General features: G+C 39.5%; 1 protein-coding gene across 4 annotated transcripts in view; it reads right to left on the reverse strand.

The window, feature by feature from the left end:
- RARS2 (arginyl-tRNA synthetase 2, mitochondrial) overlaps positions 1–26,583 on the reverse strand; it is a 51,930-nt gene that overhangs the window by 16,390 nt on the left and 8,957 nt on the right. For all 4 annotated transcript variants that reach the window (XR_008576409.1, XM_054820607.1, XM_054820608.1 and 1 more), the window contains exons 7-17: positions 25,883–25,966; positions 22,101–22,177; positions 18,234–18,389; positions 16,186–16,292; positions 15,481–15,576; positions 14,587–14,647; positions 10,363–10,439; positions 9,046–9,170; positions 4,629–4,696; positions 4,420–4,529; positions 3,343–3,438 (exon numbers count right to left, since the gene is read on the reverse strand). Coding sequence is in view for 3 of the 4 variants with exons in the window: in XM_054820607.1 (XP_054676582.1) it covers positions 3,343–3,438; positions 4,420–4,529; positions 4,629–4,696; positions 9,046–9,170; positions 10,363–10,439; positions 14,587–14,647; positions 15,481–15,576; positions 16,186–16,292; positions 18,234–18,389; positions 22,101–22,177; positions 25,883–25,966 (1,057 nt within the window). In the remaining variant the exon portion in view is untranslated. The remainder of the gene's footprint in view (positions 1–3,342; positions 3,439–4,419; positions 4,530–4,628; positions 4,697–9,045; positions 9,171–10,362; positions 10,440–14,586; positions 14,648–15,480; positions 15,577–16,185; positions 16,293–18,233; positions 18,390–22,100; positions 22,178–25,882; positions 25,967–26,583) is intronic.

A 26,583-nucleotide genomic window follows, 5' to 3' on the forward strand; every position in this document is an offset into this window, starting at 1 on the left:
AACACATAACCACAACTGCAGAATTAACAAAAACAATCTTCTGAACCAGACCTAAGCCATGTAATTAGCACACAATTGATTATTTCTTCCTCGTTTGCTTATTATTGAAGGAGATTGCTTCTGCTCCTCAGCATGCAAACACTGGAGCTGGCAGAGTTCAGAGAGGCAGGCTATAGCAAAGAGAACACAAGAACTGTATTTGCTCCTGGAACTTTAAGTTTGGTTTTACATTTGAACACTAATTGTAAGTTCCCGGGAGCAAAAAAACATGTTAAATAACCAAGACAGTCAAAATAGTCCCTTAGAGAATGTTGCCTTTAGTAAACGCAGCTTAGAATTTTAAGTAGCTAGAGGGAATCTTGTAACATTAGAAAAGACAAAACCAAAGTGCATTTACATAATCCTGGAATAAAATCAACTTATGTAATACAGTATCAAACTGGATAATACAGGCGGAGTCATGGAAATCCATGTTTAGTCTTCATGTGTTCCACTGTCCGCTTGTGCAGACACACTTGTGTGTCGTTTTCACAGCCTGCAAGAAGTTACCGACACCTCTGAGGCTGAACAGATTTCAAATTTCAAGTGGACTTCCTGGTCTTTGCTCAGCTCCCAGGCCCATCCCTGCCAGTGTGCCCAAACTGAACTAACCTGGGATCTTCCTCCTTTAAAGGCAAGCTGCAGGAGAATTGGGGAGTGAGCTCTGATAACGAGCCCTCGGTGGTCACGTAAGAGCTATAGCACCAGGGAGGGAGTGCTCCCCATTCACATGGCAGGTAAACTACAAAAACATCTCTTATGCGTGCATTCAGCAGCTCCTTGCAGCCAGCATGGCCCAGGTGGCCGCTGTTCCAACAGGGAAGGTCGCCGCCTTTATACTGCTTTGCAACAGATGTGGGAGAAACAAAATCAGGGGAACTTCTGCATCAGCTCAGGAACAGCTTAGACACCAGCAGCCGCTGGCCCCTCAGAGACAGCGATGCAGGTATAGCAAAGTTACTGTTAATTTAACAAGCATCATCAAATGGCTGTTTAGTAAAGCTTCATGAAGCAACAAAGTTGGTATCAAATGAAGGGGCCCCTTTTTCATACCAACTTTGTTGCTTCAGAAAGCTGCCATTTCAGCGTTAGAATCATAGAAGCATAGAATATCCTGAGTTGGAAGGGACCCATAAGGATCACTGAGTCCAACTCCTGGCTCCACACAGGACCAGCCGAATCAAAGCATATGACTGAGAGCGTTGTCCCGATGCTTCTTGAACTCAGTCAAGCTCGGTGCTGTGACCACTTCCCTAGGGAGCCTGTTCCAGTGCCTGACCACCCTCTCAGTGAAGAACCTTTTCCTAATGTCCAACCTAAACCTCCCCCGTCGCAGCTTCATTCCATTCCCTCAGGTTCTATCACTGGTCACCAGAGGGAGGAGATCAGTGCCTGCCCCTTTGCTCCCCCTCGTGAGGAAGCTGTAGGCCGTGATGAGGTCTCCCCTTCTCTAGGCTGAACAAACCAAGGGACTTCAGCTTCTCCTCATGTGTCTTCCCCTCTAGACCCTTCACCATCTTTGCTGCCCTCCTTTGGACGCTCTCCAATAGTTTTATGTCCTTCTTGTACTGTGGTGCCCAAAACTGCACACAGTACTCGAGGTGAGGCTGCACCAGCGTGGTGTAGAGTGGGACAATCACTTCCCTAGACCGGCTAGCAATGCTGTGCTTGATGCACCCCAGGATACGGTTGGCCTTCTGGCAGCGTGGGCACACTGTTGACTCATGTTCAACTCGCTGTCGACCAAGACCCCCACGTCCCTTTCAGTGTTGGCCTACGACAACTTGCTGGATTATTTTATCAGTTTATTAAGTCCACTTCTGCAGGGATATACGTGCTACCTTCAATCTACTAATCATTAGTCTGCAAAGTTAGTGGTATTCAGAACTGGTCGGCTCATTTGAAGGGCAAAGGTTTGGTAGCTTTTCAAACAGCAGAAGCAGAGCCATGGGAAGTGAGCTTCTGACAGCTCAGGAGTGTTTATCATGGAAACTTTTCAAGAAGAATCTACTCATGGCAACTCACACAAGGAGGACTGAACTGTAATTCAGTCATGGGATATTTAAAGGTGAGTTTGCTAACCACTGAGTGCCTGGTCTAATGGATAACCTAAGTACTGCTTTCTGCTGGAAGTAAGGGCCCCAGGAGATATTTCATACAAATTCCATATGATGCTTAGTCAGACTCAAAGGCCTTTGCAATAAGCAGACCTGAAGCTCTATAAAAATAAGAGCCCTGCAGTGGAGCAACAACGGCTGTTTGAAAATGGACGTATGTCTGGGATGCAGTGATTCCCTGCAAATCACCGGAAATACATCAGCCCTGTCAGTTCTTATACATAACACGGGCAGCTATACACTAATCTGATAAAAACCAAGAAACAACCCATGAGTATTTTGTGAAATACAATTACACTGGATAAATAAGATACTACTGGTCTTATGTAGAGTGCTGGCTGGTCTCGCTATTCCTCAAGGGAACATGCAGCATACGATAAACTGCAGGCAGACCTCAAGGCAATTACAGTTAACGATAGGACTCTGCAATTTACAGTTGCAGGCTGAAAGGAGCCACCTGGGACTCTGGCATGACTTTTGGAAGTCTGAATTTTAAACAGATGCCCTCGAAAAGACCTGAGTGTGGCCAGAGGTGTTAAGTGTCTGGCACTGTGCAGTGCACAATGCAGTATACAGGACCTCTCACTGGGAATTCTGAAAGCCTCAATTACTTCCATCACAGGCTGTGCAACATGGACAACTCCCCTGTCTCTGTATTTTAATTACGCACCTATGGAATAATGAAAACAGAAACTGCTCAACTTTAAGTCTGAATTAATGAAGAACATTACTGCTATTAACAGGTATTAGTTGTGCACGTTCAGTGGCTCCAAAGGATGTTGAGCTACTGAATGTACATGCACATACTCCCATTTCATCTCACCCAGGAGCACTTCCTCTCCTCTTTCCTATATAACAAAAACAGAACAAGAAGGATCAAGCAAATCTGCAGCTAATATTTATATAGAGCTTAGCATATTTTTGTGAGCACAAGAAATAATTTAAGAGGCTCATGTACACAGGGTATGTTCCAAATATTGCTTTTTCCCTCATATGGCTCCTGAAGTCCATGAAGATTTCAAGTGAGGGCTACTGTTGCAGTCAGTATGACTCAAAAGACAAGCCATTGCCTGAAATAGCCATTTTTCTCTTATGACTGGGGAGTCTGTGCCTGCTCAATGGGATGGAAGCAAATCCAGAAGTTTATTTTAAGGGAACTGGTATTTGGAAAGAAAACTAGTCAAACCTGAGAAGATGCTGAAGAACAGCGATGGCATCTGGCTCTTGCAAGCACGCCACATTAACGTCAGTTAGCTGCTCGTTCCCATGCATCTGTTCTAAACTAAAATGTAAGAATGAAAAACAAATGTTGGATGAAAAACTCTTCTTAGCAAAGCTGAACAAGAAAAACAGTAATTTGTGTTTTTAAGAAAAAAGGGTAGGCATCTTCTGCTCAAGCTGAATGGAATGCTGAAACAGAATAGCTGACTTCAACCCAAGATAAAAACATTAAAATTTGTGCTATTCATTCAGTATCAGCAGGATTAGAGGAGATATGCATGGACAACAGGTCCAGAAGCTGATGCTAAGTGATAAAGGAGTACAGGAGGAACAGACTACAGGAAGGGATCAGGCTTGCATGCTTTCCCTGAATACCATCTCCTACTATCATTGGCTCAGACAGCATACCAGGTTGGTACAGACCTTTGGCCTGATCCAGGAAGGTATCTTACACGCTTTTATGAAAATACATATCCATGTCGGCGTTAAAAATGGTCTGACAGATCACTGTAATTGATAAAACTGTTCAAACTGGACTCTTCTGAAATTCTTTTAAAAAATAATTAAATGTCAGGTGTTTGACCTGACTCAACGGGAAGGGGTCTGCTTTTAACCTTGGTTAACAACAGTAGGAAATCACAGAATGCTAAAGAGATGCTACAGTGGGAGCCAAAATCATCTAAGTTCTGTGATTCGGTATATTTTACAAGTACAGGTATTTTGGGTTTTACATCAGTTTCCTTAAGCCTAGGGCCACCGTTCTTCATCACTGACACCAATCACACAGAGAGGCTGTTCCTAGAACTAAGAAAGTACGTGGACAGTTAGCTCAGCCCCACGGAAATAAGGTGAAAATTTCATTTTAATTGGCTTGCTCTTCTGGGAAGTCTCAGTGATTCCTATCGTAAATTCACACCTCTGCTGAAAAAGTGAACGTGTTATATTTAGGGAAGGAGTTAACACTACTGCTTCACAAAGCAGTAAGTTAATAAGGTTAAAATACATTTCAAACTGTACTTGTGCATACAAATCCTCCTCTTACCTATGGAGCCTGGCATGGGTGTACTGCAAGAACACGCCTGTATCTCCACGACTTTGAAGAGCTCGATCCCAGCTAAACTGATAATCAGATGACAGAAGGCCCCGGAAGTCCTGGAACAATAAATTAATGTCACCTAGATATGGCTCTCCATCTCAATTTTTAACTTTTCACAGAAGATGCAAATACCTCGGGATGCAGCTCAGACTCACCTGAATTATTAGTGCCGCAAGACCAACTTTCTCTGCTGTCTCCACAGGGTCGTCTATCTTTTTGGTTGCTGAAGAGCAACACAGAAAAAGAAACTGTAAGTCCATAGTAGTATAACAACTCCCTGGCTTAGATTTGGAGATGCCAATAAACCAGCATCTTCTAAAACTGTGAAGCAGCAATATGGAAATTGTCAGGATGCATACAGCAAGAAGGTCCAGGATATAATCTTTCTTAAAAGTTGAGACACAGCTGTTTCAGATGGGCTTTTTGCCACTTTCCCTAGTATGTGTAACACAGATTTTAAGGTCAGAAGGGTTCATTACAACAGGCTAAATAGACTACACTGAATTCCTCTTCACAATTCAGACAGCCAGTCTCTGGATCAGGAAGAGAACGACAGGGCGATTCAGATTTTGTTTAAAAATTCCAAGTGATAGGGAGGCATAAATAGTCACAGAAAAATTGTTCCAATGGCTAATGGAGCACTCAGATGTACATTTAGGGAATATTCACACCATCCGCTGTAGATATCTAAACTAACTATACTCAGAGAACTTGAACCCAGCTGGTTTGGGTTGCAAGGGACCTTTAAAGATCATCTAGTCCAACCCCCCTGCCATGGGCAGGGACATCTCCAACTAGATCAAGTTACTCAAAGCCTCATCGAGCCTGACCTTGAACACTTCCAGGGATGGGGCATCTACAACTTCTCACCACACTCGTCATAAAAAAAATTCTTTCTTCCAATCTAAACCTACTCTCTTTCAGTTTAAAACCACTGTCCCTTGTCCTGTCACTACAGGCCCTGGTAAAAAGTCTTTCTCAAGCTCCCTTTATATAATTAAAGGTCACAATAACAACATCTCCCCAGAGCCACCTTCTTTCCAGGCTGAACAACCCCAGCTCTCTCAGCCTGTCTTCATAGGAGAGGTGCTCCAGCCCTCTGATCATCCTCACGGCCCTCCTCTGGACTTGCTCCAACAGGTCCATGTTCTTATGTTGGAGGCCCCAGAGCTGGATGCAGTACTCCAGGTGGGGTCTCAGGATAGTGGAATAGAGGGGGAGAATCACCTTCCTCAACCTGCTGGCCTCACTTCTTTTGATGTAGCCCAGGATACAATTGGCTTTCTGGGCTGTAAGCACACATTCCCGGCTCATGTCCGATTTTTCACCCACCAGTATCCCCAAGTCCCTCTCCTCAGGGTTGCTCTCAATCCCTTCATCCTCTGGTCTGTATTGATACCAGTAATTGCCCTGACCCAGGTGCAGGACCTTGCACTTGGCTTTGTTGAACCTCATAAGGTTCGCACAGGCCCACTCCTCAAGCCTGTCCAGGTCCCTCTGCATGACATCACTTCCCTCAAGCCAATCAACTGCACCACTCAGCTTGGTGTCATCTGCAAACTTGCTGAGGGTGCACTTGATCCCACTGTCTATGTCATTGATGAAGATATTAAATAGTATTGGTCCCAGTGTGGACCCTTGAGGGACACCACTTGTTACTAGTTTCCACCTCGGACATTGAGCTACTGACATACAACTCTTCAGACATAGTCATCCAGACAATTTCTTATCCATCTAACAGTCCACCCATTAAATCCATACCTCTCCAATTTACAGGTAAGAGTGTTGTGGGGGACCATGTCAAAGGCCTTACAAGAAGTCCAGGTAGATGACATCCATAGCTCTTCCCTTGTCCACTGATGCAGTCACTCCATCACAGAAGGCCACTAGATTAGTCAGGCACGATTTGTCCTTCTCTGAGTAGACATGACAAGAACCTCTCCAAAGCTCGTCGAAATAGACTGAACTTATCATTACATAGCCTAATTAATCTGTAAGAGTCTAAGAGAGAATGTCCTCACAACAGCTGCAGAGACATGTCTGCAAAGCTATTTCCAGCTTTTTCACAACTCAAGTGATATTCTTCAGCAGATAAGCAGCATGCTGTTGCATACAAAAATTCACCGAAGGGCCTGTTTCATTCCCTCACAGGAAGGTCACGGGGCCAACCAAGCTGGTGCTCCAGTTCATCAGAAGAACAGCATACTTCCCTACATAACAGCACTTCAGATGCTGGATCTTCTGGGAAATCAATTACTTGTGTTTAGACCCACAACCTTGCCTAGTGAAAAGGTGATGCTTTTGACATACATAATGCTTTCTGTTTTTAAACTCAGATCACAGTCTGCTCTACCAAGGTCTCCTCTTCCTGTTTGTCTCTACTGGAGAGAAAGGACGATTCCATACAGTCTTTTACAAGGCAAATCTGTTCCACTTTAGCAAGGGCCAAGTGCATTTGTTGTTGTGGTATATATAATCTATTAAATTTGCAGAGCTCAGCTTACAATTTCCTGTCCCAGCTGACTTCCCACTAACAGCAGAACATGCAGAATTCAGCTGTTCTCTTAAGGCACCACTTAAGCTGAAACAGTTTTACAGTACAGTTTTAGTACACTTAGATTTCTGTCTTTTGCTTTGCTATTTCTTCGTGCCAGGTCAGCAAAGTCAAGTGAGACAACTTTGAGTAGTTCACGCTACTCATACCTTTGCTATTTACAAAATTCAGAAAGCTTGAAAAGCGTGGGGATAGTTCCTAGCCCTGAGCAGTCTCAGACTGGCTATTCATTCACAAAGACAAATATGTTTAGATTACATTATTACATTTCATAACTGAGATTTGTTTCAAAACAGAACAATGGTCTCAGAATTCAGGCTTTTCTTTAAGATGCTTGATGAGACACAGACAAAGCTATCTAAGAGAAAGTAAAGCAGCAAAGGAAATAATAGGCACTACAGAGAGGATTTACATGGACTGTAGGATTCATTGAGATGAGTAGAAAGAAAAAAAGATGCCAATAATGGAAACTTAAGTAGCAGAACTGTGTACAGTTAATAGCAAAGAAAGAGTTTATACAGAGATATTTAACTAACCAGCTCCGCATAGGCATGATTTTTAAAGCTAACATGGTCTGTTAGATGCTCAGGTCCCAACGTCTTTTTAATGACAGTGAGGCATTTTGATGCCACACACAAGTCTGTAATATCTTCCACTGTGTATCCAAACACTTTTCAAACATTGAAGATATTGCTATGAGTCAGGGATTTAAGATTTCTAATTTAAGAAAGGAGAAGTAAGGCAGGAATTCAAACATAACAAAATTCCTACAAACACAGGTGGGATCTAACAGATAAGCTCTGGGAAATGCTGCAGTGCCATCTGAACACATTGCTTCTTTTAGCTGTTCTTCTGCCTACTGCTTGTGCAACAGAACATGGGTCTGTACCTCTGCCGTGTCAGTTCAGTCCAGCATAAAAACGTTTGCTTTCCACTCAGCCATGATACCAACCTTTAAACTGAAGCTCTAAGCTCCATTCCTCTCTGCAGTGAAACTGGTTTGAATTGAGGGTCACCCTTCTATCATTCTGCCTGCCCCCCTCCCTTCTCCTTGTTCACTCTACAAGCAAAATTATCTGGATTAAAAAAGCTGTGGAGGCAGAGCAAGGAAGATGCACACCACTTGATGTGATGAGTTCAATGATTCAATTCAGCACCTAACTCCAGAAAGCACAAGAGGGGGCAGCATTTCACTGGGAATTGCTTCAATCTTTACTGTGTCAAGAGGAAACACCTCTTGAGCCACAGTCCAAGGTGCAGGCAAACATCCCCTTCAGTAGATTCTGCTGCAGAGCAATGACCTCCTGGGGACTCCAGAAATAGTCATGAGGCTGCGAGGATGACAAGGCAGTAGTTGCTACAGCCAATCTTGCCAGAGAAAACTGTCAAGAGCTACAAATCCTTCATAGAATCATGGAATCACAGAATTATAGAATCGTTTGGGTTGGAAGGGACATTACAGATCATCTAGTTCCAAACCCCCTGCCATGGGCAGGGACACCCTCCACTAGACCAGGTTGCCCAAAGCTCCATCCAACCTGGCCTTGAACACTTTCAGGGAGGGGGCATCCACAGCTTCTCTGGGCAATCTCTTCCAGTGCCTCACCACCCTCTCATCATAAAAAATTTCTTCCTTGTATGTATTTTATATAATCTTATATCCTTTGGATGAAATCTGACTGTTCCCTGAACTCCAACCCCACTACTGACTAGTTTGTCCCTCCAGAAAAAAGCAACCGTTGTCCCCCAAAGGCAGGTATTTCCTTCCCAGTGCAAAAGCACGACAAAACAATTTCACTGAACGTTAAAAATTTGGAAATCTGTAATTTAGGGAAGTTCACCGAGTTGCAAAGGATTATTTTAGCATTGTTTATATTATGGGAGATATAAAAAGTGCTCAAATGGGGGCATAACACTGCAATTAGTCTGATGCAGAGAAAGTGAAGGGTAGAAAAGACAACAAGTTTTTGATCAACACAGAGCATCAGAAGAAATTAATAAGACCTGAAATAGCTAACTTTTTGAGGAAGCCATGTTTTGTAACATCCTTGAGCGAACTTCATTTAAAACATCTTCCAGGAAAATTACTTCTCCTCTCCGAGTCTTCATCCCTTGAACTAGACCAAAAGATACATGCTGGCACCTGTGTTGAAAAGCAGCAGGACTTAAAATTATGTTTTAATCAAAAGAAATGTTTGCAGTGTTTGTTCAGAGCTGGATTCTTACCAGGAAACAGCAATAACAGCTGAATAAATAGCGCTCCAACGTGGGAAGCTTGGTGATATAATCACTAACTCTCATGTCAGCAACCAAAGCTCCATACTTATTATATAACGGGAAAATTATGATCAGAATTATGATAACCTGGTCATTTGCGTGCTCTTGGGAACCTCTCTTGCTACTAGCTTCAGTACAGAGGACTCAATGCAATAAATTACAATAAAATGAGGAGAGGCAGGATGTAGACAGATCAAATTACTGTGGCAACACAGATCTGTTAATAACATTAGAAAGGGAGTCATAATAATTCTATTGTGGCCACATTAAACTAAAAGTATAATTAATCATTTCTAATAATAAAACATTCATTGCTTCTGCTCACAATAATCCCAAGCATTATTCTGGATCCATAACCTAAGGTAATTTTAGTGCAACTTTAAGCACTGCGAAAAGAGGCAGACTAATATTCCTGAAGGCTAAAATCCTATATTTAACCAGAAAAGACATGCAGTCTGTTAGAGAGGAATATGATTTAGTCTGCAGATCCATTATCGACCTTTGCTCAGATTGCTAACAAGATTGGTAAGTACAATGAATAACAGTGGGGATACATTTCCCTGCAATAGGTATTTCAAGCCTGAAGCACAATTCAAACTCAGATTCAGATCACTGCTAAAATATCATACTTCAAGAAGTAATCGTTTAACATGTGATCACACAATATCCCAGAAGCTATGCCATAAAGTCTCTGAAAGACTGTTTCCCTTTTTCCCATTTTTACATCAAGCAGTTCTGAAAGACCCGTTAAATGAGAGATAGGGCTTTTTTTTTTTTCACATCCTGAACACACAGCAATGTCTCCCTTCACAAATAAAGGCAGACCAGCAGGAGCGGACATATAGAGTGAAAAGGCTGGTGCCGAGGACCTGAGTTTCTTAGTTTTTCCTCCTTGGCAAAATGCCTACATGATGTGCTACACATGGTGGTAGGTGGACACAATCAACACATTCTCTCCAAAAGAGCAATCCACTGAAATTCCAATGTACATATTACTCATTCTTAAAAAAAGAAAAAAAAGAAAAAAAGGTATATAATTAAGACTTATAAATGCATACCTTTCTGCCCAGTCATAACCCATGAGCTTCAGTATTTGGAACAAATGTTGAAAGTGATTACTTTGACTTTTATCTGTCTAAGGAATAAAATTGGTTCATATTAGAAAACACTCCAAGTTTGATAAGGATTAGCTTTTAACACACAAACACACAACACCACAGACACTGTGCCAGTAAGTCACTGCAAGAATTAAGACCTATGAAGACAGGCAAGACTTGAAAAATGTAACAGCTGCAATCTACAGCAATGGGATTTTGCATCTTGTCAGAAAAAGTAATCTACGTTTTAAAAAATTATTATTCCTAGGTCATAAAGGCAAAGTCATGAACTGACACGAAACTTTGATGTTCTTTAGTTTCACATAATCTGTGAGCTGCACCTCAAATAAAACGCCTCCATTTTCACCTCAGAACCTTGCTGCTCTTGTTATATTCCCATGTTTTACATCACCAAACTTTAAGGTTCCTTTGGCTTAGAAAGCTCTCTTTAAAGAGAAAGAGCCTCTTTAAGCTCTCTGTCTCCAGCATGACTTGTGGAGCTTTACATCTTGAGTCAGGTGCATAATTAAAAAAAAAAGTATAAATGGTCACATTTTCATATTAATGATGCATCTTGTGCATCTCTTCCACTTCTAATTACTCTCTCCTATGACTCAAGGCAGTTTCTGATGGAAGTTTCTTTATGTCTAACAACAACCTTTGTGTTTCTAGCTACAGCTGTTGCTATGAAGTTCACTTTCCTATCTAGTTGCTTTGACTACATCACTCAAAGACTCCTTTATCCCTCCTCAAAAAAACACTGCAGTGATAACCAAATAACCACTATTTCCTTATTTGTTCGGTGTTCCAAGACAGGGAGTGAGCAGTGAGTGAGGGGCTTATCTGCATTTTTTCTCAACTCTACCATTGTATCAAGCCTCAAGCACCTGCCGCCTCTTTCACAGTTCCTCATAACCTGCTCCAATCCTATGCGTCACCTCTCTCTGAGCAGATTCACAAGCAAGGCTGATAAATGGACAGCGGTGGTTAGCATTTCAAACAAGGCCTTCCAAGGTCTTTTCCACACACCTTACATATGACAGAAGCTCTCTGTACCTGTAACAAAGCCAGATCTCTCTCACTAAAAGATCTTACAATAAACTTTATAAAGTTTAGATCAAGGTCAGCTCTCTGTACTGGCCAATGCTGCATCGCTGTTTCCTCTGCTTCCCTCTAGGTCTGAGTTCATGTGTATTCTCCTGTTTTACAAGAGATTATACATTCCACGAGAGAAAATGTTTTTGTTTTGTGTGCACAACAGCATGTCCCTCACCACCTGGACCACGATAACAGCATTTAAAAGCCTCTTTGGAGGACTGCAGTCTTTTGTGAGTAGATATTGTGACAAATCATGATGATACTCACTGACAAAAGACTCCAATCCTTCTGAACTTAATTGTTTCTTCGTGATTGTTCAGAAAGCGGAATTTTCAGCTAAAACTAAACTAAAAGCCAACTTAAGTTTGTAATTGTCTTGACCAACATATATAGAAATAGCATACAGAAGAATATTTAAAATTAACAGAAAATAATCTAAGAATAATCTAATAGCTTTTTTCATAATCCTTTAAACTACCATGGAAATAAGAACATTATAAGAGAGGCCAAGATAAGTATACCTATCAGGCAGTACAAGCTGAATTCCAGGTTTCAGCTGGCCACATGAAAACTAAGTATCAATTCCTGTGTTTTTGGGATGCTGTGTGATACTGCAAGAAGCATAACCATGAGTGTTTATTATGCTTGAACAATCCACATAATTAAAATTGCATGAAAACCAAATTTGCTAAATAAATACCAGGAGTACCACACAACTTCATCTATGCCTAAATATAATATTAAAAACATGGATGCATAAGTAGGTTAAAAAAGATGAACCTGCAGACACTACTATTTCACAATACTATTTTTTTTCATAGCATGGCAAAAATAACACAAATGCTCAAAAAGAAGATTCGTATTATGAGGAATAGCAATTTTTTCCTTACAAGCCCCAAAATTATACATCTCTAAATGTAGTCTAAGCGGTTAGCTTTAAGGGAGAAGTTTGCAGTCTGACTGCAGCGTGGATTGTATTTAATTCTTCACATATAAAAGTGTTTTCATTTCCTGTTTTGAATGCAACATTCAATGGAATACGTCACGCATTTTTAAATGTTTTGACTATTTTTCTCATATCACTGCATTTTTATGAAATAAGTAGGATTTTTAAAAAAATTAATTGGTGAATGTACTGATTTATGGCATTACAACTAATAAACCAATTTAATGTTCTTTTAAACAAGTTGATCTGATTAAATTAAGATGATCTTATAAGACTCAAGAGCCTCTAAATAATTTTCTTCTAACAAGATCAGGATTCTGAAATACATTTGTATTTAATAATTATAGACTAAAATCATCAGTGTTCTCGCTTAAAACCATGAAGTCCTCCCACCTCTGGTAACACTGAGTAAAGTCGGAACCCACCACAAAGCATTGCCACAAAACAGCTGCAAAACTCAGCGAGGCTGGCAGTTCCCTCATCAGGCTATCTGCCCCACAAACTCTCTTCACAGTTTCTGTTACTGCCCTCTCATTTTATGAGCCAGCTTCTCAGCCCTCAGCAAGTCAGAAATGACAGAAACGCTAACCACATTATCCAAAAACTACGCAACCTTAGCAAGGTTGAGATAACAAGGTCAGACAGGCTAATCTGTCATTTCCAACTTGAATGAGACATTGATTATAATGGTCACATCAACCAAACCAGTCTGGTTTTGCTGCATATCTGTTTGGACTAGGAGTAGATCAAGGAGGATTCCTCCTCCTCCAAGGAGGCCCAGGAAAGGAAGTGAGCAGTTACTGGAGTTCAGCTATGAGCAGCCAGTCAACTCAAGACTATTGCTTCTGTACTTGCTCACTCCATTAGCTTAACATTCAGCCCCCATCCTAATTTGTATAATACCCACACAACTATTTTCTTTCTTTCTAATTGTTTCTTCTGCCTTGGTCCCTACTACCTCATGGTTTAAAAAATACAAATAATTACCTACCCACATGAACTAGGCAGAGAGCTTCCTTAACTGCTAATACATTGCACTTTCACAGCCATGCTGCTCTTTGATGCCAGCGCATCTACTATGTTCCGGTCAGTAGAAGTAACCTCCCCACCAAAAACACAACAAAAAAACCTCTGTTCTATGACCACCTGTGAGAATGACGAGTTAGTGGAAACTTCCTTAAGACTGAAAATAAAAGGAGGAATGTGACTTAACTAAAAGTCGCACTTTAAACTATCTGGGTATTTAATTTCATGCTTACTGATCTCTCCCCCTCCCCTGAATCATGGTATTTGTAACATTATATTGGCTTTTGAAAAAGCTGCACCAGAGAAGATTTATGGGCATTACCAAACACATCACAAAGAACATGCCAGAAACCTTCAGATTTTTTCCACGGGTCATTAATTGACTTCACATAATAGAACATGGTTTTCAAAATGTTTTTTTTCTAAATCTGGGAAAAAGAAAATTTAAAATCATCATGTGGTATGTCCTTGGTAATACTAAAGCAAAAACTATTTCACACAAGTGAGGAGATAAACCTGCTATTCATTACTGATACTGCTGGAATTGTTAAAGAGCAATATAATCAAACCAAGAAACATAAAAAGATTCCCTGTCTACAGCTGCTCCAGATTGATTAAGCAGTACTTCATGTGCAATTTCTACATAACGAAACCAAGGCACTGTACAAAGCCATTAAAATTTACATTTCAGGTAAGATATCAGGACTTTAGAGTAGACTTAGATTCATTTTAGAACATTAATTTCTAAATTTCTAAATTAACATTTTACAATCCCTTATAAGACTAACAGCTTTTTCTGACTTGTTTAAAAATTAATTACAACATTTATATAGAAAATACAATGTCAATTGAGTAGAAGTTCATTTGAAATGAATTGCAATGAATTTTTAAAACAGAGAAAATCTCCAGAGCTGATTTTTCAACTGTTCTGTGGATTGTGAACGGAAACAAAACCAAGAAACACTGACACATTGAAGCACAGTTGCTGGGCAGTAAGGGCATCTATTTTACCGCCAAAAATACCATGTGCCAAAATCACATTGGGAGCAAGAGGCCCCCTGGATTATTGGCGAGAGTCAGGCTCAAAAGCCTTTGGTGGATCTAGAATTACTTACCACATAAATCATAGTATCCCAGCTATGCTTATTCATTCGGTCTATAGCAGCAGCAAGATCTCTGAAAAAGATAATGAGTAACTATTTGGATTTTCACTCAAACATACCTCATTATTCGCATCAGGAAAATAACCTACTCTTATGGAGGGAAGAGGACTGCCAGATATAGAGATCCACGTATGCCTTACACAAAAAAGAGGACATGTATACTTTGTTCACGACGTGTTTGAAATGTTTTTTTTTTTCAAATCATCAGCTATGAAAATTACTGAGGAAACAGTTCTCATGCACTGAATAAGTCTGGTGTCTGTCTGCCTATTGGGACAATCAATCAACTGGGAGACTTGAGAGAAACAACTCTCTCCTGGAAAACCCACCCAGTGCTCAGTGTCAGGTTATATGATAAAACACAAAGTAGTACAGAGAAACAACTTGCTCGAGAAGGCAGGAAAACAGTGATAAAATTGATGGTACAGTGCTGGTGGTCCACTGAGTCAATGAAGACATGGCTGTACAAGCCATTTTTTTCTGCATCACACTGCCAATAAACATTTTAAGCAAAAGTCTTTCTAAAACATTCATTATTTGGCAAGTATTTATTAGGTGAAGAGATCTCAGCTTTGTTTTCAAAGTCAGTAGCTACAGAAAGTATTATGATTGATGGAAAGTGACTGCTTAAGGGGAAGAAAAGTATTTAAAAGCAGATGTTTTTCCTAAGCCATTTTCATCCCATCACAGTTACATTGCTATTTCCAGTTACAATTACTCATTCGTCAAGGTGTTCCATCCCAAAAATGAAAAGCTTCAAATTCTGTACTATCAGTTACAAATGTAATCACATACAAAAGTTTACTGGCAAAATAAACAGTAAGAAACACAGAGGGGCTTACTTGCCTTGTTATATAAAGCGATGTTCCATCACTACGCATGACAGTGGAAAACGTTGAAAGGTCTTTCTCTTCTGAAAGATCCACGATTCCTGTCCCTTTGCTGTAAGTTGAGAGAAAACACTGAAGTAACTGCAAGCCAGATCCACAATACAGGTGAAATTCAGGTAAGATAGAGGTCAGAACCAAAATGAAGGCCTCTTGCCATAGAACCCCCCTCACTTTAGACAACCTCATTCTTTTCTTTGAATGTCTGTATCCATTAAGTCTTTCTGAAGACCATTCCTATAAGTTTGTTGTCACCATTGCTGATGCCAGGGAGCCACCTGCCCACATTCTGGTACATTCCATGACTACAGCTTCTGTCCCAGTTCAGCCAGGCAGCACATCAAGGCAAGAATCTCATCTAACTCTGCTCATTAAATGGCACATGAAGCTACCAAACTAAATAACAGCCTAAAAGACCACTGGGAGTTGAACACTGCCATTGTACCTAATAGCCAGGCTTCTGTGCTAACCACAAGAAAAGGCAAACAAATTTTAGCTGTGATTGCACAAATCATGTTGGTTTTCTACTAGAACAGCTACCAAAACCATCTAAAGAAAACTCTTCCCTTTAGATGACCTACACACCTCACTCATCATGTTTCATTTGAAATGCAACTGAGTTGTTAAGTAAACTATACCAATAGATTGAATAATGAGTTCATACATAGTTTTCTGAAGGAGTCCTTTATCCTCCAACATCTTTAGAACTTCCTGGGACTTCTCTTGGTAAAATGATTCTCCAGAATATTCATCAAAGTGCACTCCTAGACGCTGAAAAGTTCCAAGAACATCAAAGAAGGGAAACATTGTTAGATTGAGGCTAATCATTTCTTCAAATTAAGTCAGATGATAGGTCTGTGTCACAGGTCAGATAGAGTGGAGTGCAAAGATTAGTTTTATTGCAGGAAATGTCACATCATTGTTTAAAGGAAAGGATGTTTGGATTTTGATTTAATCAATTTCTGCATTAGAATTAATCTCCCTGAGTTTAATACAGTGTTGGATATAATGTTCATGATAAATTAGGAGTAAACTGGAGAGAGCAATGAGTACAAGAATTCTGAGGTAGGTCTCTAATTTGCTGTGCTGGAGGTGAAAACAGTGCACTGCAGAGAAGTTACCTGGACTTGAAACCAATCCTATTTTAAATGGATGATAAAAGTAAAAAAAAAAAAAAAAAAAAAAAAAAAGCAGGAGCTGCTCACAAACACTGTTGAGCACACAGAAATCACCATTGCTAGGAAGGCTGAGGGTACACCTAGGAGAGATAGGATGACCTTAACTGTCAAAAGCAGGTAAAATCTAATAGTACAAAAGACAAGGTTTTTAACCGAGGACAACAAAGCTGTCAGTCCATCAGCTTAATACTTATTAGTTTGAAAAAGAACTGGAAAGAGCTAGCTGTACCAGTCATCATGTGGTTGATGATGAGTGACCATCACGATGCAGCTGCATACACAGCCCAATATCCACTTACTCTAACAGGTCAGCTTTCCACTAGAATTATCAAGGCTGTGTCTCACTTAGGAGATGTTAAACTTAGAGTACCTAGCATGAATCCAGTGATATGTTTCAGGGAAGATATTAAAGCACAGCAAGGTTATCTGGATTACTGAGAAAGGGTCAGGCCACTTCTCTTTTAACTTTGCAATCAAGGATGAAAGAAGACATGACCAATTTCTAGAAATATATCAAGAGGAAGGAGATGGAAAAGCGCAATTTTTAGTAAAGAATAATACTAGAAGAAGGAAGTGGTATAAAATGAATCACAAATTCTTTGGAGCTGTGAGTTAGAAAAAAATGTTTAAGCCCATCAAAACTGGGCACTCATTCCAGAATTTCATTGGAAGAATGTGGGGAAAAAAAACACTAGCTGGTTTTCAGAGGGACTCTTGAGTAAGATTACATAGTATTAATACCACAAGACTGGATTCATTGACAGAAGGTGTATCTCACTCCTGTTTCCCAAATTCGTAAGATTCATTTTGTGGTCAGTGGTACAAACATCTCCCACGGAACAGTGGACACCGGCTCCATTCTTGAGATTACAGTATGCAACAGATGGCCATGTATCAGCTCAACTCAACCTGCAGGTAACTCATGCACTGATTACTATTGTAAACTCCTGCTGCTATAATTATTTACACTCAATTTAATAAGCGACATACACAGCTCTGCAGTATAACATTAGATCAGAAGTGTGAAAACAGAGTTATCTCCTAATAAAATTTATTCTGTGGAAACTGTAAAATTCAGTGGGTTGTTGCTGACTTCAAAGATAAAGCAAAACTGAAGAGTATTTACCTAACACTGACCTGCTTTGTTGCCTAGCACCAGACTCCTAGCTTCAAGGCTTCTGAGAAGGGAGAATTAGTCAAAGGGTCAATTACATGGACTCCATTAAACAACATGTATCTAGGCTGTCAGCAACTGAAGTGACGGTCTGCTTGGATGTTAAATCAACTACCCTGCTTTTTCCAAACAGAAAGGAGCATAACCTAACATGTTTAGAAACATCTTCCCCACAACACTGTCAAGTTTACTGGAAAGGCAATTAATTGACAACATTACAGCAACCTCTGTTCCTAAGTCAGTTCACTACTTGGCAGTCTCTTGGATGAAAAGGTGCAGTGCACTGTCAGATTGATGGAGCAACAGATAAAAAGAGACCATTTTACCAACAACAAAGAAAAAAGAGTGGATGATTTGTACCTTATAAACTCGGATGTATTCCTCAATACTGAAGTCTCTGAATTGTTTCCAAAGTGACAATGTCTGCTCATCATGTTCCTCCAGTTTTCTAAAGAAATCCTTAGCCAGCTTTTTTGTGTTTTCATCTTCTGCTGTTTTGTTAATCTGCACATACACCTAAAATACAGCGGCACTGAAAATGCTGAAGAAGTATAATCCTCTCCTTCAATAAAAACAAGCCCAGCAAAGTTCTACAAGAACAATACAAATACATTTAAAGATTACATTTGTAATGTCAAAATTTTAAAGCCACGTTAAAGGAACACATTCCCTATTTTAAGGATGAATGAGTAGTCCAAACTCCAGTAGGAAAATGTGCAGCATATCTTGAAACAAGACTAAGGCCACAATTTCTTACTGCTGTCACTATCGTCCTCTTCATAACCTTGAAACAACTGCAGCAGCAGAATACGGAAGAACTAATTTATGCAGGAAAGGGAAACCCTCACAGACTTTTAAACCAGAGACTTTTCTTCAGAGGATCACAAAGTTGCTACGACTTGATGTTTTACAAGCTAAAAAAAAAAAAAAAAGTTGTGATCCAAAAGTCACTTACTTATAGTACTATGCACCCATACTAATACGTGCTGTCTCTCTGTGGCTAAAGTCAAGCATATGAATGTCAGCATCTGACTAGACACACACATACGCACTGTCAGTTTGCTAAAAGCATTACAATCTCTTGTATTAGCCAACTTTATCTATGTACAATAAATTTGGCTCTCCAGCATGGAGAAGAGAAGGCTGAGGGGTGACATCACAGTCTACAACTTCCTCAAGGGGGGCAGCAAAGCGGGAGGTGCTCATCTCCTCTCTCCAGTGACCAGTACAGGACACAAGGAATGGAATGAAGTTGCGTCATGGGAAGTTCATGTTCATTAGGAAAAGGTTCTTCGCTGAGAAGGTTGTCGGACACTGGAACAGGCTCCCCCTAGGGAACTGGTCATGGCAGCAAGCGTGTCAGAGTTCAAGGAGCATCTGGACAATGCTCTTAGTCAGATGGTTTAGCGTTAGGTAGTGCTGCAAGGAGCAGGGAGCTGGACTCAATGATCCTTATGGGTCCCTTCCAACTTGAGATAATCTATGATTCTATTCTATGATAACATACTCCTTTCTATCTAAAGGCCAAATATTTGCCCAATGATTCCTTGCTTTCCACATGGAGCATTTTGAAAGCCCACGGAAAAGTTTTTAAAAAGTTAAAGTACTATGTAAAAATAATTAAATTAACTAGTGGTTACACAATGTATTTAGACTCAAATAGTTCAATGCTGTTTAAGTCTTTGTAAGAGAGTTTTAACCCCCAAATCATTGCAATCTTGATAAAAAAATAAATAATTATAAAAACTTCACTCCTGCAATGTTCAGACAATGTGTTTGCCAACAATACCTTCCTTGAATACCTTTCTTCAATACCTGTTGAAAAAAAGAAAAAGCATCCACAGCAAAACTCAAAATTTTCCCCTTCCTTTTATGTCCCAAGATTTTTAGAGATTTTAACAGGCAGTACTGCTGATAAGCCTCAAAGATTAATGTTTGATTAGTTCTGCCACAAAAAAGAAATTTAAAGTAGAAAGAAAATTCAATCCTTTACAAGAACAATGTTCCCCCTCCCCTAGCAGTAGCTTCACACATTCTAAGCCGCCCCCCCGCCCAATCTTTGATGTTATAATACAAAAGTAATGCAAAAGGCATATTAACATTTGATTCTTGATCAAAATGGAAGGTGCAAAGAGGTTTGGAAAGGTAAATCTGTCCATTCATTTATATAGAAATTGTGCTATGGAAATTTTTTTTAAATAAACTATAGGAAAGATTAGTTGCACACAACAGCAGAAAAACACCACTTTGAAACATATCTCAGTTTTTTATATAGACCAGGAATACAGTTGAACAAACAGTTAAAAAATGGGAATATGTGAGAAACTAATTTGGTCTCAAACAACTACTGTTTTAGAACCTTTTGCAGCTTGACTGAATACTGTTCTCTACACTTGAAGGTAATTTTTTTAAGGTCATAAAGCCTACATGCTACTGCAGTAGATAGTATTTTAAAGCTTTAGAGCAAAATTCAAGTATTTGAAATGTAATTCTTAAGAATGGACTGAAATTATAAACAAAAAATAAATAATATGTAGCAATGTACAACCACAACAATATGACTACTTCTTGTCATCTCTTTAGATCAGTCCTACAGCTCTAAAATATCTCCATGTTAAGAATCTGTCAATTTTATTGACGAGGCCTCAGGGATGAGGGAATAAGTGAACAAAATTTATCTGTGTCAAAGAGGCCGGCAAACTCAGACAGAGCTACCCTGCCACATAAACAATCTACCTAGTACGTATTCAGCTGTAGAGTATCCAAGTATTCAAATAGTTTGTTCCTTTGACACTAAACAGATTTATGTGAAGCAGTTATCCTGTGAGATACTGTCTGAACACTGTCATTAGCAATAGTTCCCACACCCAGCTCAGAGGGTGAAGCACAGCTCAGCTTTGTAGTAAGAGAACACTTGACAATGCTACATAAGAACCCTGACAAAGCCCCATTCACACGAGAGATTTTTCTTTTAAAGGATGAGAGCTTGAACACTAGCTATTTAGAAAATTTTGTCCATATATCCTTATGGTTGCTGGATTTGTGCTGGTAAGTACGTAAGTCACATTCTCTCACGTTATCGTATACATGTTACACCCAGCATGGTGTAACCAAAGATCACTTAAAAGTATCAAAAGATTGATAAAAACCTTTTTTGCTTGTTTCATACAGTGCAATGAGAAGTGACAAAGGAACTGGTAAAGAGGAAGAAATAAATACTAACTCAAATGATATTAGGCATATTTGAATGGAGCTAACCAACAACCAAAATCATATTAGTCTAGGAAAAACAAGGCTTGTTAAACAACCTCGATCTTTATTGCCAACCTGGACAGTCCACTAAGTCAGTTTTGTCCCTAACACACAGAAATGCAATCTATAGCACTTGCACCATGCTGGTGGGCATGGTGGGCAACTGAGGGGCAACCTCCTGCAATGAAACAGCCTTTGCTACTGCTGCAAGGCATTTTCTGAATGCCTGTCAGCAGAAACTGCACCTTCTAATGCTCCTGGCTCTTTAACACTCAGGGAAAAAAGAAGAGCATTATGCAAAGCCAGAACAGTATTCTGGAAAGTGATGGTTGCTCCTCCTTACCTATATATGTTACAGCTCCATATTAGATACAAAACACTTTAAAGATCCTTTTCCCCAACCACAGTATTGAGCAATGGAAATTAAATATTACTTATTCTAAAAACACTAGCAACAAGAGAATTTTTACACCATACATGCCACTTCTTTGCACAACTTTGGTAACCAACACACGATGGCATCAGATGTGAGACTCCATTTCCACTGCAGTTAACATAGTGAAGTCAGTGGTCACCTATGCCTAGTTAAGATAGTTGATATTGGTCAAGCTGGCTGTGGTGGAAGCAGCAATCAATGCAATCTAAGTATCCATATGATTACCTCCCAAGATAGTTGATATTGGTCAAGCTGGCTGTGGTGGAAGCAGCAATCAATGCAATCTAAGTATTCATATGATTACCTCCCTTATGGGGTGTATTTTTCAGCCTAATGAAACCTATCTCTGCTGCCAGGGCCTCGTGAAAACTGTCTCTGCTGCCATGGCCCAGGCTAGCACTGGTCCTTCAAGCAAAGTCATTTAAATCCAATGTGAGTTGTCACCATGATCCTGGCAGACATACCATTCTGTAGAAAATTGACAGCTAAGTTATTTGGACTGTCCTCTGAAGTACCAAGTTGGTCTTCTCTGAACTTACCTCAAAAAGGTGTTGTAAAGGACTGAATTTTAGCTTTTCTTTGTTGCCAAAGCGTTGGAAACCAACACCCAATAAGCCTTGAATAGCAATTAAATACAGAGTTAGACAATAGCCCAGAGTATATTGTTTTGTTGTTTTCATAAGCAAGTCTAATCTTAACACTGTATGTAATGAAACAAATGTTTTACATTTTTAAACAATATAATGGTGTATGCTACAAAAACAAATCAAAAGCATAACCTATTATTCCATTGCACGGGAAAACAAACAAACCAACCAACCAAACCAAAACTATAAGAGCTAGAAACTAGTAAGAAATACTATGTTGATTTTTCAATTCCTCATAAAAGGAATTTGTGTTTCTGGACTTGTAGAGAAAATTATCTTTTACACAGCAACCAGCTGTAAATGGGAAGCCGCACAGTGCAAACTGTCTAGCACCAGAACATGCTCAAAACTCCTTGTTTTGCTTCCTCCCTTAATACTATTATCATTTCAAGGACAATGGAAACTGGGACACAATATGGTATTCCACATACCACTCATGCAGTAATTTCAAGGGAACTTTTTGCTGCATGCTGAGAATACGTAACTTTTTTTCACTTATTCAATTTGGCTTCAGCACTTTCCAAAAGCCACCTGAAAGGGCAAGAAATCCAAATCCCAATCTTTTTGTCTAAATCAAAAAAGCCCATTAACTCCTTCAGTAATCTAGCAATATTAATCTTGCAGCCTCTTAGATTTTCTGAGGTTGCTTTTAAGGCCATCTCATTCCTGAGCTGACAAGAACCAGGACTAATGTGAAGACAGCATCTGAGGAATAGGTATGGAGGTGTCCCTTTGAAAAGCTCTCTGCCACTAAACAAATAGTACTCTCTCAAGAACTTCCCTCTTGGTAACACCAAGTGTGACAGAAGCCATGGCAGACTTAAGTAAGAAAAAGAAGTTAGGGTTTAGGAAATAAAATGCGTCTAATTCTATTAAAAGATAGTTTCTTTAAGGATAGCTCGTTCTATGAGCAATCAGAGCTTGATTTCTTAATGATCTCTCATAGATATTAGTGTACCTCCATATTCCATTTTTCAATGCTGGCTTCACACTCCAACCCCCAGCAAGACTACCACTTTTTATTCAACCCAAACACAGCCTTCCACACGTTTCTGTCTTCCCCAAACTATCCCCAGCCCTTGTTATACTCAGCAACTATTGGCAAGATGCAGCATGTGTTGGGAATGATTCTGACTTAGATGTGCTGAATGGTTAGCCGGCAGGCTAAACACAGACGTTAACTTTCTCTCCCAGAGGGCATTACATTGTATTTCTACCCCTACGTGGCTGCCAACTGTCACAATACCAAAAGAAATTTGTTCTCTTGGAGACATTTTTCTTGGTCAGATCTAGCTGAAATTGGCCAACGGGTTCAAAATTTATTAGGAGCAGACTGACAGGAAGACAGATGGACAGACAGCGTGACTGCATAAGCTTTGTTACCTTAAGAAACCTGCCCCAAAAGTGCCTAAAGGTTGAGGACTTCTCTGCCATGTTTTAGCAAAATATGTTTTCAATTATTAAGTTTTAAAGCCTCTGACAATAGCGGTTGTAATAGAAATGCTGACAGATCGTTAATTATAGCACTGCTTCTGGGAAAGACCATTATAATAATATACATATGCTATAATTTTGTGAAGCATGACTATATTATTTGTTATAAAACCTGTCATATGTTTGAATTGAGCCAGGCCAAATAAAGAGGGGAGCACCCATTTTGAAAGAAACTACTAGGTCAAAAGCATGATTCTAACAGTTGTGTGCTGGACAACAGGTACACATGTAAATAACAAGCATTGTGATCTTTATACCTTCACGAAACTTTGTACTAAAATACATAAAATTCCTGATATTTAGGAAAGTTTTAATACAAAGACTTAGGAGTACAATTTAGTGTCTTCAAAGACAGAGTAAATGAGGTCAGTTGAGAAGCCCTTTAACCACATTGCATTTCATTGCTTAAGTGTCAATGCCACATTCATTATACAATAACATAGTGATAAAATTATGTCTAAGGGGCAAAAATGCATGAAATATGCAATGATGAAATTTATTGACTTTTAGGTGAACTCATTCCGTATACAATTCCTATGAAACAAATACTAAGCGAAGCAAAGCTCTGCTATAAACTACTGTTTGATCAGAAACAGGATCAGGAAAGATGAGTTGCGGAGAAAATAATTTAACAAAGGAAAAATTATTCTATTACTGCTGTCACAGTCATAAGAATATTTTACTCAACTGTCTAAAACCCAGGAATCTACTCTAGAAGGAGAATGGGTAGGACTGAATACATTTTAGTTATGTTATCTACACTGCTGAATCTGAACACATAAATGGAATAGAAGTAGGGTATTTACACTAAGTTTTTAACACAGCTCTGTTCATAAAGTTGATTCATTAATGTCCCCATAAACAGTGGTAGCAGCAAAACTGGAGGGGGCAGCCTAAGGGCTGGGAATAAGCAAAAGTGACTGTTTAATAGACATTGTACTTTGTGTTTGCCATTTAAAAATAAATATACGAACACTGTTTTCAGAATCTACTGCAAAAGATGAGGGGGAGTTTTATAGTTTTCACAGGTGTACCAGCTTTCAAGGACAAAGAAGTGGGCATGATTGTATTTTTTTTAAATGCCTAAAACTATGTCAAAATCAGCTTTGGGGGGAAATTAGAAAAGGAGAGGAAAATATGAATCAATTTTAAATGCAAGATTAACAAAAAAATCAACAAAGTTGTGAATCCTATGGATGGGTCAACGGCCATATAAGAAGGGTATTTACAGATCCAGCAACTGGACATAAAGGATCTCTGGTCAGGGAATAAATATCAACCTATGCTGGGCTGCACATCAGAGGATTTTTCAGTCCTCACTTATCTGATGGACATTTCAGAAGAGGTAGGAGTGTGTATGCATGCAAGATTGACAGTCTTCTAGGGCCTATTCACTTGCATATTCTCCACCTACACACCTCTCTTTTGCTATATTTTAAAGGGAAACTGAAAATTTTGGGGGAAGTGTTGGGATATCTTTAAAGATACAAACTCTCTGGGCCTCAATCTGCCAAAATGCAGTTGCTGTGCAAGTTAATTATACTCTATGAATAATGAACTAGTTTCCAGAGGGAACAAAAAAAAAACAGATAAAGAAAACACCCCAACACACACAAAGACAACTAAATAAAAAATAAACATTTTGTTACAATTATTGTATTGTTATGTACAGGTGTGGCATAGGTAAGTTAGCAAGCTTACTCTTCCACAGCTGTTACACATGCAAAATCTGAATAAGGAAAACACTATCACAGCAGACATGCAACAGGTATGGTGATATGTATGCATTATGACTGGAGGCAGCAACAGAAGTCTGTTCAGCTATGACAGCTCCACGGGTATAACCAACACACGCAGAAAATATTTATACTGCCCTTTAAAAATAAACCCCAAATTACACATACATAATCAGAGAGGAGCTACTGAGGGATGGAGGCACTGTTGAGTGTATTTCCTCCTGTTATTTCTTGTACAGTAGTATAGGTCATACTGCTGATGAATCAGTCTGGACTGTTTTGTTTGTATTTTAAGGAGATTAACTACACATTACATGCATGGAAACACAATATTACTCTTCATGAGCCCAGACTGAATCCAAAGGGCCTGCAAAAACCAAAGCTGGAAACCTAGACCATTATACAATAGGAAAGGGAACACGAGAAACAAGTATCAAAACATACCAAATTGCATGCCCCAGTCACCAAGGTAATTTATTCTCGTTACTTCATGGCCCAGTGCAACTTTGAGATTTGCTATAAAATTCCCTGGTAAGGAGACAAAATTGGTATTATTATTCAGTTTTAGGTAGTCTCTCATCTGAACAGAACAGTTTTCAGTTTGTGTACGATCTATATTCCAAATGAAAAGGAAAAGCAACCAGATGAACTAATCCACGGAATTTGCTAAAATACTTCACAACTAAAAGCAATAGTATTCTGAGAGGAAAAGAAAGGCTGGTCATTTCAAAGGTGCCATAAAGTGTCTCATACAACAATGATAAAAACATACATATGTGTACGTGCATGCACATACTGCAAAGTATATGAACATGAAAAACACTTTTTTAAAATCATCCTGTATTCCCACAAATATGTGGCAGTGTTAACAGTCAGGCAACCTCATACCAGGAGGTTAAGCAAGTACTCAAACTCACAAACTGCTATTAACTGTGATGTTAAATAGAGAACATCAAGTCCTGAATCTCTGCATACTGCTGAAGCAGTGCTGGGTTCTGCACTTAACACGTGTCTAATATGCTCCAAACTTACCATATCACATAAGCACATCTTGGTTCTAACTTATTACAACAAAAAACCTTCATCTCCCTCCTAAGCTCAGCTACAACTATAGAATTACAAAGATGAAATACCTGCATTCCTTC

Source organism: Grus americana, chromosome 3 (genome assembly GCF_028858705.1).
Source record: "Grus americana isolate bGruAme1 chromosome 3, bGruAme1.mat, whole genome shotgun sequence".
In the NCBI taxonomy this organism is placed as follows: domain Eukaryota; kingdom Metazoa; phylum Chordata; class Aves; order Gruiformes; family Gruidae; genus Grus; species Grus americana.